Source organism: Halichoerus grypus, chromosome 2 (assembly GCF_964656455.1).
Source record: "Halichoerus grypus chromosome 2, mHalGry1.hap1.1, whole genome shotgun sequence".
NCBI classification, from domain to species: domain Eukaryota; kingdom Metazoa; phylum Chordata; class Mammalia; order Carnivora; family Phocidae; genus Halichoerus; species Halichoerus grypus.
In genome coordinates this window covers 195311090-195326196 of record NC_135713.1, presented here as the reverse complement: position 1 = coordinate 195326196, position 15107 = coordinate 195311090, and the positions used below count along the sequence as shown (strand labels likewise).

The 15107-nt window shown below is 39.6% G+C and overlaps 1 protein-coding gene across 5 annotated transcripts in view; it reads left to right on the top strand.

Annotated features, from left to right (window-relative positions):
* POLG2 (DNA polymerase gamma 2, accessory subunit) overlaps window positions 1–15107 on the top strand; it is a 29374-nt gene that overhangs the window by 7740 nt on the left and 6527 nt on the right. The window contains exons 5-10 of one of the 5 annotated variants that reach the window (XR_013445164.1): window positions 2310–2450; window positions 4476–4556; window positions 7051–7151; window positions 9566–9683; window positions 10579–10805; window positions 14240–14376. Coding sequence is in view for 3 of the 5 variants with exons in the window: in XM_036116270.2 (XP_035972163.1) it covers window positions 2310–2450; window positions 4476–4556; window positions 7051–7151; window positions 9566–9683; window positions 10579–10686 (549 nt within the window). In the remaining 2 variants the exon portion in view is untranslated. Of the gene's footprint in view, window positions 1–2309; window positions 2451–4475; window positions 4557–7050; window positions 7152–9565; window positions 9770–10578; window positions 12131–14239; window positions 14377–15107 lie in introns of those variants that run through there. The other 4 variants (XR_004924767.2, XM_036116270.2, XM_036116273.2 and 1 more) reach the window with 4 other exon arrangements.

Here is a 15107-nt window from a genome sequence, read left to right as displayed (position 1 = left end):
ATTCCTGCCATTTAATATGCTTTTTTGAAAGGCTTCTTAGGCTATTTTGTATTTGTTTTTAGTAAATTTTTTTTTTTTTTTTAAAGATTTTATTTATTTATTTGAGAGAGAGAGAATGAGAGAGAGCACATGAGAGGGGGGAGGGTCAGAGGGAGAAGCAGACTCCCCGCCGAGCAGGGAGCCCGATGCGGGACTCGATCCAGGGACTCCAGGATCATGACCTGAGCCGAAGGCAGTCGCTTAACCAACTGAGCCACCCAGGCGCCCCTGTTTTTAGTAAATATTACAGTTAACATCTAAATATATTCTTGGAGGGATTTTTAGAGAGTGGTAAAGCAGATCAGTAAAGTCTGAAGAACAGAGTTAGGATAGAAATTCATTCTGGATGGTATGAGAAATCAGATATTTTAGCTAGTAAGAGTTGCCATTGGATATCTCTGCATCCTTGGATATGAAATTTTCAAAGAATTAGAAAACAATAGGTGCACCAGGCTGGCTCAGTCTGTAGAGCATGTGTGCGACTCGATTGATCTCTGGGTTGTGAGTTCAAAGCCCCATACTGGGCGCAGAGATTACTTAAAAATAAAATCTTAAAAAAAAAAAGAAAACCTTAAAGTCTTCTTAATATTTAAATATGATTTAGTCTTTTTTTATATTCAAATGGCACCACAGTAGCTTGCAGCGCCTCAGAGTTATATTAAGTATCAGTTCTATAAATGTGTAAAAGACATCAACTAATAAAGTTAGAATAGAATCCCAGATTTCAGGAAGTGTACTGCCTTTTTTTAAAATTTAAAATCAATTAATTAACATACAGTGTATTATTAGTTTCAAAGGTAGAATTCAGTGATTCATCAGTTGCATATAACACCAGTGCTCATTACATCAAGTGCCCTCCTTAATACCCATCACCCAGTTACCCCATCCCCCCACCCACCTCCCCTCCAGCAACCCTCAGTTTGTTTCCTAGAGTTAAGAGTTTCTCATGGTTTGTCTCCCTCTCTGATTTCATCTTATTTTAAGAGTATTGCCTTTTGAGGACAAATTTACATTAATCTTTACAGTACCATATGCCATTAAAATGGGTTTAAATGCCAATACAGGGGCGCCTGGGTGGCTCAGTTGTTCAGCGTCTGCCTTCGGCTCAGGTCATGATCTCAGGGTCCTGGGATCAAGCTCCACGTCAGGCTCTCTGCTCAGTGGGGAGCCTGCTTCTCCCTCACCCTCTGCCCCCCACACATGCTCACATACTTTCTTTCTCTCTGTCTCAAATAAATAAATAAAATATTTTTTAAAAAGGGGCGCCTGCATGGCTCAGTCGTTAAGCATCTGCCTTCGGCTCAGGTTATGAACCCAGGGTCCTGGGATCAAGCCCTGCATCGGGCTCCCTGCTCAGCGGGAAGCCTGCTTCTCCCTCTCCCACTCCCCCTGCTTGTGTTCCCTCTCTTGCTGTCTCTCTCTGTCAAATAAATAAATAAAATCTTTAATAAAAAAAGCCAATACATATGTGTTAATGAAGACTATGCTTGATCATGGATAATTAATAGAAGTTGAGGATTGACAAATTGTTTTAAGTATTAGAGAATTACATGAATGTTCAGATGACTGTGATGATAGGAAAAAAAGAAAGAATGAAGGTAGAACTGTTTATATGCAAAACCTTTTAGATTTTTATGATTGACATTGAAAAAAATTTGAGGTGATTATCAGTTTAAAAGAAAGGCAATAATAAGTCTGTTTATCAATCCCTGATTTATATCATGCATTATAGTATATTTTATATTCTTAATTATAGCCTTAAAGTAAATACCCCAAACCGGGTTTTTAAAAGAGGTTTGCTTATTATAAAAACTTTACATTTCCAGAGATTATACTCCAAACCCCTATCCCTAACCATACCGGTTTTTTTCTCTAAGGGCCCTGCTGAACTTTTATTATAATATTATCCTCTTCATTATAATGCTCACCTAGGGACCATTGGAAAAATAGTGATGCTGAGGTCCCACTCCCATCCAGGTAGTTCAGAATCTCTGGGAGTGGGGCCCAAGCATAAAACCTTTACATTTTAAAATTCAAGGCTGTTCTAATACATAGCCAGTTGAGACTCACTGATCTAAACCCTGATCTCCCTGAGAGCAGGGAATAGGTCATAACCATTTTTGTGGGCCCAGTGCCTAGCACAGGGTTTGCCCGGAGTGGATGCTTTGTTGAATGAATTTGTAAGTTTGTGTTCTGATTCTATAAGTCTGTAGTTTTAAGAGAGAGCTCTGCTAACAGATTCTGTATTTTTGTTCTACTTTTCTGTGAAGGGCCGAGATGGACGAAAAAATGTGGTTCCATATGTTTTATCTGTTAATGGAAATCTGGACCGAGGTGTGCTGGCTTACCTCTATGATTCTTTCCAGCTCACAGAGAACTCCTTTACAAGGAAGAAGAATCTTCATAGAAAGGTGCTTTTGATATTTCAGAGATAAACTTGGGAAACTAAAAATACATGTTTTTCTATCATATGTTAGTGGGCTTGGTTTTTTAACACAAACTGAATAGTAAATTTCTTTCCATGCAGGTTATTTTACATTTTTCATTTTTTAGAATCTGGCCACAGGAGTAATAAGCAGGTTCTCACAGAATAGAACAAGGCGTTCCTATGGGGTAATCTCAGAGGCATTTCTCTTGGATCCTGGCAGACAGGTAGAGAGCAATCTCTGATTCTTAGCCCCTGAGCCTTTCCCTCAGTGGCTTCCATTTATTTGTATCAGAGTGTTAAGCAGGACTATGTCAGACTAGCAAGACTTGTGAGATTGACCTCTCTGCTTCTAGTCTGACCCCAAGTGGCTATTCACTAGATCACAGGAGCTATCTTTGGGCCTGGGTCAAGGACATGTTTATGGGCCCACAATCAAGAGAGAAGAGGGACTGAAGCTATAGGAAAGAAAATAAATGCCTAAAGGAGCGAGATTTTGGAAGAAACATGAAGGGTCAAAACAGGATCAAGAACACCAGTGGAGGGATTGGTCTTGAAAAGGAGTTATTTGAAAAAGCACAGAGGAGAGAAATGATGGTATAGATACAAATAGGCTACCAGGGCTGGTTAGCCTTTGAAGGAAGTTTTCCTCATATCCTTTATTTTCTTAGGGAATTAGAAAGCAGGATTATTAGCTTAAAATGTGGAGGAGTAGAGGTTTAAGTGGCAAGAATTTAGAGTATTCATATTCCCCTTGAATGTGAAAGGGAGCTGCCCCAAATCAAAAGTTTCAACATGTTGAGTCCTCAACTGGGTTTGGAAACCATGAATTTGTAGTACCACTTTGCATAGCTGAGTGATTTATTATGCAGTGTTCATTTAGCCTGATATGCCCATAAAGAAAGTCGCATTATAGAATTGTTCTAGGGCTTGGAATTTATAGGATATATAGCAAACGAGGGATCCTTTCTTTCTCTCATAGCCCACATCCAAATCATCAGCAAAAACCATTTGACTCTGTCTTCAAAATATATCCTGAATCTGACCATTTCTTACCACTTGCCCTCCTTCCACTCTGATCTAAGCCACCACCATCTCCTCCCACTAGCACTGAGTGGCCCTTTTAAAAGGTACATGTTACTTGGCCCTGCTGCTCCGAACACTCCACTAAGCTCCTTGTTTCCTTCAGAGGAAAAGGCAAAGCCCCTAAAGTGTTTTACAAAACCCTTCCCTTTTGACCTCTTCCTCCACCTCTCACCTTACTCATTCTGTTCCAATAGCACAGACCCCTTTGCTGTTTCTAGAAAATGTCAGTCATGCTTCCAGCTCAGAACTTTGTCATTTGTTCTCCCCTTTGCCTGAAATGCTCTCCCTCCAGGATCCAGAACCACCTTTTAAGTCTTCGGTCAAATGTCACCTCAGAGAGACCTCTTACCACCTTATTTAAAATTGCAAACAGTCCTCTCCAACCCACCCCTCTCCAGCACTTCCTATCTCCTCCCCCGCTTTTTTAAAGCACTTAACCACCTTCAAATATATTATTTACTTGTGTATTATCTCTGTCCCCACCATGAGGGGCAAGGAGTTTTGTCCCTAGTATCTGGAGCTGTTCCTGGCACCAAGGAGCCATTCAGATGTTGGTTGAGTGGATGGATGAATAAGAAGAGTGGTAGGTTTTGGCAAGAGAAAGTTCAATTGATGAGTCCCATGGCTGGGGCTGGGTAGGGAGGGCAGTGATACCCGGAAGGGGCATCTGGATTGAGGGAAAATGGAGTTGTCAGAAAACGGGAGAGTATCAAGTGAACTTACTTCTGCAGAACATCTAGTGGAGAAATCAATGAGCAGCTAGATAATAGCCAGCTGAGTACATCATTACATGAGTGATGACCTCAGCTAGCTTCCATTTTCACACAAAATTTTTATGGTTTAAGAAGTTCCATGTTTGATAGTGCTTGTGTTATATTTAAACAAGATGTGCTATCCTTTCCCCCCCCTCTTTAAATTGCTTTAGGTACTTAAACTTCACCCTTGTTTAGCCCCTGTTAAGGTTGCTTTGGATGTGGGAAGAGGCCCAACGGTGGAATTAAGACAGGTGGGTTAAATGAGTTTTAGTATCATGATTTTAATTATAACCATTACATCAAATAAATGAGTAACTACCGTTTAAAATTTTTATTCAATTGCTTTTTTAAAAATTTAATTAAATAGCTGTGGATAAATACTATGGTTTATTATAGATAATTTGAAGCATAGTATATAAAAGAAGCTGCATACAGCTCAGTGATTTTGCTGTTAAAGTCATGCTTACTCATAGTTGCCTTTTTCAAATGAGTATGCATAGTTTTGGTAACCAAATATTCGTACAGATGTCTAGTGAATTATTTCTTGCCCACTTACATTTTTAACCTAACACTTTTGATACTTATTGGTATAAGCACAGGTTCTAGATCTATACCTTATTTTGGTTCTTCTAATCTATCTGGTCTAATTAAACACTCTTGAGAAGCCAGGAGGGTGGTTTTAGTTTCTTTCCAGACACCCGTTTAGCAGTCATGCTGGGTCCTGGGTGACTCAGACCCACCCAGCACCTGAGTGAGGACACTAGCAAGATTCACCCAGCTTTCTAAGGCTCCTGTGGAGAGGTCTGGGAAGGTGGGGATAGTGCACTCAGGGGAAGGGAAGGTAGTGGTTTAATTTCCACTTTTCCCCCTGGGGTTGTGGCAGCCTCCCCAAGACCCTTGTAGTAGAAGGTCCTTGGGTTTTTGTTTTGTTTTGTTTTGCTTGAAGGACAAAAAAGAACTCTGCTCCCTAAATTTTTGCCATTGCAATTGCAGGTCTTGTTTTGTTTTGGTTTTGTTTGCGTATAAGAACACAGTAGTATTTTGTCCCTTGGGTGTTTTTAATTTACCGAAAGAGAGTATGTTGTAAATCTCATTCTGTTTTTAACTTTTTTTTCCCTCAGTGGTAGCATAGAACTTTCTGGGCTATGCAAGGGGTTTTGCTGGTTATATACATGGAGATGGAATTTCTGGATAAAATGGACACATATCCTTAATTTCACTATTGTCAGTGAGATTGTCTCCAGATTGGCTGCACCTGTTTGTATTCTCATGGTGTGGGGGTTCTCATTTCCTTACTCAGGCCGGAGCTACTTCTCTTCTACCTCCCAATAGGAAGAGCAGATGTTTTTGTTGTCAACCACTAACTTTTTAAAATAAAATCCACAATGATGTTTATTTTTCTCTGTTAACTTCTTAGACTTATTAATATTTATATTCTCACCTATCCCCAAAATATCAAGTACCTTCACACTCATTGGTCTTTCCCTGGGAACTTGTTAGAAATGCACATTGTTGGTCCTCACCCCAGAGCTGCTGAATCAGAGACTCTGGTAATGAGGCAGAGCAACCTGTGTTTGACAAGCCCTCCAGGGGATTCCAATATCCGCTGAAGTTTGAGAAACAGTGCTGCATGCCCTGCCCCACCCACCACGGCCACCCTCCCCTGCTGGGCCATTTGGTGTTGTCTGGAGACATTTTTGATTGTTGCAAGTGGGAACGGGAGTGCTATAGGCATCTCAGGGAGGCCACGGATGCTGCTAAATATCCTAACGTCAGCAGTGTGGAAGGGGAGAAATCCTGCTCTAGAGTTTTAGCTCTGGTTTGTTAAGGGTATTTAAAATTTTTGCTTTGGGAGCACCTGGGTGGCTCAGTCATTAAGCGTCTGCCTTCGGCTCAGGTCATGGTCCCAGGGTCCTGGGATCGAGCCCCACATCGGGCTCCCTGCTCCTCGGGAAGCCTGCTTCTCCCTCTCCCACTCACCCCTGCTTGTGTTCCCTCTCTCTCTGTGTCTCTGTCAAATAAATAAAATCTTAAAAAAAATAAAAATAGAATTTTTGCTTTGTTTTGCCTCACCATTGCTTGTGAAGAAAACAGTAAAGTTTATTATGTATTATTGTAAAATATGTATATGTATTATGTAAAATATTATGTAATATTACTCATTATTCTGTATTTCCAGTCAGGCTTTGTGTCCAGCATTCCCACTAAAACCAATCATTCTCTTCTTGAAATGTTTTCTTTAGTTGGCTTCAGAACACCACTCTCCTCGTTTTCCTCATACTTGTCTGGCTACTCCTCCTTTGTTTCCTTTACTGGCTCTTTCTTCTCTTCCTGACGTGGTGGTGTAACCCTGGGGCTCAGTTGCCAGCTCTCAGATGAGCTCACAGTTAGCACAGCCCTTTGCACTTACTGCTTTTCTCTGACAGAATCTGTTTTGGTTTTGTTCCTGTTTTGAAGGGTAATGATGATGATAAAAATGCTTATATCTGTTATAAAATTTTCTCTTAGGGAAGATTTGCATTTCGTATTTAGCTTTGCAGTGCTTAATTTCTTCATTTTCAGAGGAACTATGCAATTTATAAGTATACAGTTATGAATTGTAAACAATATGATCACATAACTATAAGAATTTATGCCTCGTGTTAAGGACTGAAAAAAGTGATTTGTGGTTTCACAAAAACAGGTTAGTCATTCTAGCTACTTTTACTTCGTTCATATTTGAACTGTTTGTATTTTTTTCCTCAGGTCTGTCAAGGGTTATTTAATGAATTACTAGAAAATGGAATTTCTGTGTGGCCTGGTTATATGGAAACTGTGCAGTCCTCATTTGAACAACTTTATTCAAAGTAAGATTGTCTTGTCACTAAAATATGTATGTTCAGAGTTTTTGATCATATGTTTCTTTACGAGTAATAGAAATCTCTTCTAAATATCCTTCTAAATAAATGTAAATATATATATATAAAAAATACAATTTAAAATTATTCCTAACTTTCCCATTTATACCCCATACCCCTAGTTAATTGCTACAGCAGGGAACAATATTCATTGGTATATTTGAGCACATATTATGTGCAAGTTCAAGACTTAATGTCATGTAGTATGTGCACCTGAGTTTATCATTTTATCAGGTATGCAATTATGTATATATGCATTTATTGAATCAGGATTGAGGGAACACGAATGGAGTGCCTTTTCCTTGTTGGTGCTGTGGTTCATTCTGAGGCTGAGTGGAAGATAATTCCATCCCAGACAAAGGACAGAGAACTAGTTTCAGTGATCACCTCTATTTACCCAGTTGCTCCAGACTGATACCTGGATTTATTGTCCTTAACTCCTTCCTCTTCCTTTCTCTCCATCCCAGTTCATCACTAAATGTTGTCAGCCTGCCTCTTAAATAGTATCAGATCCATCTCTTTCCATCCTCACTGCACTACCCACATTAAAGTCACCAGTGTCTTTTGGCTGGATTCTTTTTTTTTTTTTTTAAGATTATTTATTGATTTATTTGAGAGATAGAGCATGAGTGGGGGCGGGGCAGAGGGAGAGAGAGAAGCAGGCTTCCCGCTGAGCAAGGAGCCTGATGTGGGGCTCGATCCCAGGACCCCGAGATCATGACCTGAGCCGAATGCAGAGACGCTTAACCGACTGAGCCACCCAGGTGCTCCTTCTGGCTGGATTCTTGTAGTAATCTCCTGATTGATCTTCTGTCTCCAGCCTTAGCCCCTGCTATTTCATTAACTTCCATTTTTGAAGTAATCCATTCTTCCCTCCTTTGCGTTTATTTTGTTACCTTCGTAGCTTTTTGTGTTGAATATCTATCTTTTGGCTGAAAAGTTGGGAAACTTTATGTTTTTCTCTTCAGTTCTCTAGTAACTTGTTAAAATCACCTTTCAGATGATGTCAGAGGAAAAATAAGTTTCTATAGATAAAGCAATTAATGGTTTCATTATATATAAAACAAAGTGGTGGTGCTTGAACTCTCCAGTCCTTGAGTTCTAAAATCTTATCCTTTGAGTCATTTAAGGATAATTGAGTGAACATTATCAAGTTAGAGTTGTCTTTTGAATGGTAAAGGCTTTATTATCCCAGGATATTTTTAATGAAATATTTATTAAGCGTACCTACGATGGTTTTTTTTTTTTTTTTTTAAAGATTTTATTTATTTATTTGACAGAGAGAATGACAGTGAGAGAGGGAACACAGCAGGGGGAGTGGGAGAGGGAGAAGCAGGCTCCCCGCGGAGCAGGGAGCCCGATGCGGGGCTCGATCCCAGGACCCTGGGATCATGACCTGAGTTGAAGGCAGACGCTTAACGACTGAGCCACCCAAGCGCCCCGCTACTATGGTTTTTTTAAAAGGATTTTTTAAAAAGATTTTATTTATTTATTTGGGGAGGGGGTTGCATGCGCGTGCACATGCAAATAGGGGAAGGGAGAGGGAGACAATCTCAAGCAGACTTCACACTGAGTGCGGAGTCTACTGCAGGTTCGATCACACGACCCTGAGATCATGACCCAAGCCAAAACCAAGAGTCTGTTGCTCAACTGACTGAGCCACCTAGGTGCCCCCACACTTAACTGTGTTTTATGCACTTTGATAACAGCAGTAAACAAGACAGAAAAATTTCCTGTTCTTACGAAGCTTATATTCTAGTAGGACAAAGTAGACAGTAAACAAGTAAATAGATAAATAATTTCTGACGGAGTCCTACAAAGAAAACAGACAATGAGATCATGTATCTTGGGTAAACAGAAAGAAGGCCAGTGTGGATATATTCAGTTATTGCTGAACTAGAAATGATAAGTTAGCATTCTAAGTTATATAGTAAGTAAGCATGATTTTGGTATAATTTGTTGTATACAAGATCTTTATCAGAGTAGTATTGTAAGAGACTTTAGTCTAAAGTGATGTTTCTTGGATTATATACAAGTACCAAAAGTCTGAGATTATTCTGAGGTTCATCTATAATTTCACTGCAAATGATGTGTTGAGGTACAGTGTTTATTTCTTAGATTTTACTTTCTTTTATGATTTTTCATCTATTACAATAAGTCAGAGAAACTTCCTGAGAAATTTACTTTGAATATGGTTCAGAAACTTTAAAAAAAGTGTTTTTTGGTCCAACTCTCAAGCCCTGCTTTTGAGTTTTATGACTCTGGAAAGTGGCCGGATTCTAAAGTAATTAAACCTGGTAACATGGTGAATTTACAATTTATATTTGTGCTCATGTATTTTGTTTAACTACTTTTTTCCTTAGATATGATGAAATGAGTATCCTGTTCACAGTTTTGGTTACTGAAGCTACTTTGGAGAATGGGTTAATACATCTGAGAAGTAGAGACACCACAATGAAGGAAATGATGCATATATCCAAAGTAAAAGACTTTTTAATCAAGTATATATCATCAGCTAAGAATGTATAGATTTTAATATTTGTGTAATAAATATTCTCCTTTCCTAATTTGATTGTCTTATATTAACTTAGATTTGTTTTTAGCCCCTTTACTCTTATGAAGTGGACATTTTTGGTACTTTTTTAATTCAGTTTTTACTACTTATATTTCTTAATGGATTACATTCTATCAGAAATATGTTCAGCTACAAGAAACAAAAATCCCACTATATTGGATTAAGCAAATTGTAGTTTGTTTTTCATAACAGGAAGTCTAGGAGGGTAGACTGTCCAGAGCTAGTATAATTGTTTCCTCCATAGTTAGTGACCCAGGCTCTTGATACCTTTCTGTTCTACCATCTTGGGTGTGTTGGCTTTTATTTTTAGACTTGCTGCTTTGTGGTCACAGGGTGGCTGCTGTTTGTCTAGCCTTCTTGTCCACATTCTAGTTAGGAGGAAAGTCAGAGACAAGAGCTAACCGGCCAAAACTCTTCCCTTTTTAACTGGGAAAGTAAAAACTTTCCTAGACATCCCAATCAGAAGACTTGTTTACATTTCATTGGTCAGAGCTGGGTCACCTGGTCATCCCTAGGCCAGTCACTGCCCAAGGGAATGAGAATATCATGATTTATTTGGATCAAACACAACTTCTGCCTTAGGGCTTTGGTGGTGTCTTACCCCTTTGAAATGGGTTTTATTATCAGGGAAGAAGGAGTCTTTACAGAATCTGCCACATGTGTACTGTCAAATATTGAAGATTAACCTAAAACTAAACTTTAAAAAATTAGAACATTTATTGATTTTTGAAAAGCAAGATAAAATAAATGTTAGATGGCATAATCTAATATTACAGTGTATTTTGTGTCTGGTTCTAATAGGTACATTTAAAAGAAATCTTTGAACTTTCATGTGCTGGTTATGTTTGTGTTAATTATACTATCATTACTCACCTGACAAAAATTCCAAACATAAGAAGAATAGTATAATTAACCCCAAGTGCTATCACCCAGCCCAGTAACCATCAACCTGTGAACATCTTGCCTCATCCACCCAACAACCATCCTTCCATATCAGTTTGAAGCAGATTGCAGCTCTCACTTCATTTGTAAGTATTTTAGTTAAGTGTCTTTTGTTAACCATTATCACACCTAAAAAAATTAACACTAGATGGTGTTAAGGAATTATTGACAATTTTCTTGGATGTGTGATAATGGTATTATGACTTTTAAAAAAAATGTCCTTATCTGAAAGAGACACATACTTAAATATTTTTGAGTGAAGTTATATGATATCTGAGACTTGCCTTAAGATTCTCCAGTTTAAAAAAGGTGGTGGAATATAGATAAAAAATAATAGTATCTCTCAGTTGTTGAAGCTGGGTGATGAGAACATGAGGGTTCATTGTATTACCTTTTTATTTTTGTGCATGTTTCAGAATTTTCATAGTAAAAAGTTTTTAAAAACCATTTCTTTAATATCAGATATCTACTCAGTTTTCAGTTGTCTCATAATTTCATAAAATTGAAGTTGATTGTTAGGTCTTCTAGTCTCTGTTTTTTTAAGAAATTGGGCTGCTTATTATGGGGTTTGTTACTCTTTGGATTTTGCTTATTGCATCCCCATGATGGTTTAACCTGTTCCTGTCTATATATAATTTCCTAAGGATTTGGAAGTTGAATCCAAAGGCTTAATCAGTTTCGAGTTTAATTTTGGGGGACAAGATTTTTCCTAGGTTGTTGTGTTCTATCAGGAGGCAGTACTGTCTGGTAGCTTCTCTTTTTGGGGATGCTAGCAATCATTGATCAAAACAGTGATATCCTAATTCTCTTTCTTCCTCATTCATTAGCTAGAATACTTCTGTAAAGAAAAACATCTCATCTATTACTTGCTTAGAGGTGTGAGTGAGGTAGGATAAATGCAGATTTGTTTCCTTTAAAGTTGTTCTCTTTGATGTTCAAATTGTCCTATCTTTGGCCAGTGGGAGCCTCTTCAAGTTGGCCTGGAGTCCTTTTGACACAACTTCAGTAGTCTTTTTTTTTTTTAAGATTTTATTTATTTATTTGACAGGGAGAGACACAGCGAGAGAGGGAACACAAGCAGGGGGAGTGGGAGAGGGAGAAGCAGGCTTCCTGCGAGCAGGGAGCCCGATGTGGGGCTCGATCCCAGGACCCTGGGACCATGACCCGAGCCGAAGGCAGACGCTTAACGACTGAGCCACCCGGGTGCCCCACAACTTCAGTAGTCTTTAATAGCTTGTATATTTCAGAGTTTCTGTAAGAAGTCCTGGTTCCTTTTAATGGAAAACGGTATTTGGAGGCTGTATCTGAGTACTGGGGATGCTCATCGTTAGAAGGTGGTCTTTGTTTCTAGGCCTTTTCAGATGTGTAAGTGTGTGTGTGTGTATTTCCCCCTGAATTAAAAAAGTCATGAATTCACACCAGTACTTTATATTCAAATTCAGCACTGCAGTGTATGTGGTTTGGGGGGGGGGGGGTTGTTAATCAGCTTTGTTGGGATAAAATTTATATTCAATAAACTTACTTATTTTAAATGTACAAATTATGAGTTTTGACAAATGTGTAACCACCACCACAATGACAATATAGAACATTTCCATCACCCCAAAAATGTCCCCTCATGCCTTCTAGGACTGCAGGGCTTTTACTTAATCTCTTTTATCATACATCTGTATCTCTTCCATTCCAAAATCCCAGTTCTCAAGAATACTGAGGGGGCTGGGGCGCCTGCGTGGCTCAATCCATTAAGCTTCTGCCTTTGGCTCAGGTCATGATCTCAGGGTCCGGGGACTGAGTCTTGCATCGGGCTCCCTGCTCAGTGGGGAGCCTGCATCTTCCTCTCCCCGTCCCCTGCTCATGCTCTCTCTCTCGCTATCTCTCTCTCTCTAGTAAATAAAATCTTAAAAAAAAAAAAAAAAAAATACTGAGGGTGATAATATAATTAGAAAGCCATGGCCTACAACTGGTCATTTTCTTGATTTCACCTTAATTGTGGCAATCTCAGAATTACCATACCAATATGACCACCATATGTCAACTTAAAAGTTTAAATTTCAGGGGCGCCTGGGTGGCTCAGTCAGTTAAGCAGCCCACTCTTGATTTCAGCTCAGGTCATGATCTCAGGGTCATGAGATTTATATATTTATAAATATATAAAATCTTTTCTAAAAATTTAAATTTCATTTTTATAATTTAATGATAAACCACTGGAAGCCACTAATGATAAGAGTGTTCTTTTTTTAAAAAAATTTATTTTATATTAGAGAGAGAAAGAGCACAAGCGGCAGAGGGAGAAAGAATCCCAAGCAGACTCAGCACTGAGCACAGAGCCTACTGCTGGGCTCGATCTCACAACCCTGAGATCATGACCTGAGCTGAAGCCAAGAGTCACAGGCTTAACAGACTGAGCTATCCAGGCACCCTGCTGTAAGAGTGTTCTTGAAGGCATTTGTTTGCTATGTGATACCACGTCTTGTGTAAGGAAGCATGGGAGAAATTTCTCTCAGTTGTGCTTCTCCTGGCCTGTTATTATATGTGTTATATGTTTGTTCATTTTGTTCATTCAAAGAAGGCTTTTTTGAGCACCTAAGTCCCAGGGACTGTAGGTACTGGGGATATAGTGGTGAACAAGATAGACCTTTCTAGGGGTAGACAGGTGGGAACAGACACTAAGCAGGTATGCTCATGGACAATTTCAGGTAATTTCAGATAGTGATAATGTTGTAGGTAATAGAACAGGATGATGTGCTAGATCATTGCTGTAGTCGTGTGCTTTGCCTAGGTGGTCAGGGAAGCTCGGGGGATGTGACCTTCAAACTGAGGCTGAATGATACAAAGGAGCCACGTATGTGAGGATCTGGGGCAGAGCATCCTGGACAGAGGGACTAGGAAGTGCCAAGGCCCTTAGGAGGGAGAAGGTATGGAGTGACCAAGGAGCAGAAAGCAGGCCAGGGGGGCTGGAGTAGGTGAGCAGAGGGGAGATGAGTAGAAGATGAGGTCGGACAGGTGGTCAGGACCCACATCACTTAGAGCCATGGTGGCCACAGCAAGTCTTCTGGAAGCCACTGGGGCAGGAGGGGATGGTTTAAGTAGACAAGGGACATACTGTTATTTTGAAAAGATTACTGTGGGAATGGGATGCAGAGGAGTAGGAGGGAAGCAGGGAGACTTGTTAAGGAGCTCTGACAGGTGATGGCTGCCAGGACAAGACAGGGAGCAGTACCCTTCTTAGACCTGGCAAGAGGAGCCCCTGCGCTGGGCCCTTTTTCAAGCATCCTGCTCTGGCCCTTCTCCGTCTGCCTCCTTCCCCACAGGATGTTTGAGGGGCCAAGAAGGCATGCTTGGAGATCATTGTAGTCCTTAGGTGTCTAATTTTTCTAACCTGTAAATCAGTTACAACCTCTGGTATGGTGTATTGGGGAAGAGTTGAGGGCATAGTCCATGTCCCTCAAAGGTGGAAAGGAGAAAGGAAAAAACATTGAGCTTCAGGCATCACAGAACTGTTGATCATTCCTCTGGTTAGGTCTCCTTTACATCCTTCCTGAGAAGCATCACTGAGAGAAGGCAGTCTCCTCCAGTTGTAATCCACCAGCCCTGGGAGCAGAAGGGGCAGCTGGTCCTCCCCGCAAGGCTTTTGTGCTGCCTGGTATTACCCTGCAGGTACCACCTTTTCCCATTTTTCTATTGGATTATTGGTGGGTTGGTTTTTTGTTTTTCAACAGTTTGTAAGAGCTCATTATATATTATGGAACTTCAAACTTCATCTGAGATGTGGGTTCAAAATATTTCCCCTACTTATTCTTTTGGCTTAGCTTATTATTTTTAAATGTAATTTTAAAATGAGTCATCTAATTAAATTTAGCAATTCTTTATATCTTCTGAATTGTGAGTCATACCTAGAAAAGCCTTCCCCTCTTAAAGATCATTTTTAAATTCCTCCTGTTTTCTTCTAGCACTTCTGTGGCTTTATTTTTAGGTATTTTAACATTTGACCTATCTGACTTTATTTCGTTGCAGAGAATGAAGTAGGGGGTCCACCTTTTTTTAAATGTGATTCTGAAGTTTTTACACTATGTTGAATGATCCGTCTTTTCCCCACTGATTTAAAATGCCATATTTTTCATTCACTGAATTCCCATGTGTGTTTAGATTTATAGCTAGACTTCCGGTCCCATTCCATTGTTCTACTTGTTCAGCCATATGCCAATACCACACTTTAAACATCATGGTAGCTTTATAATGTTTCCAAACCTTACATACACATCCTTGTCCCTCTCCCCTGCCTGTCATTTATGTTTTCTATATGCTTCTTGAATCCTACACCCTTTATCTGTGTTTACTTTTCTTCCTCAAGTACATCGTGTAGTTCTTCAGTGAGAACGCAATTGGAA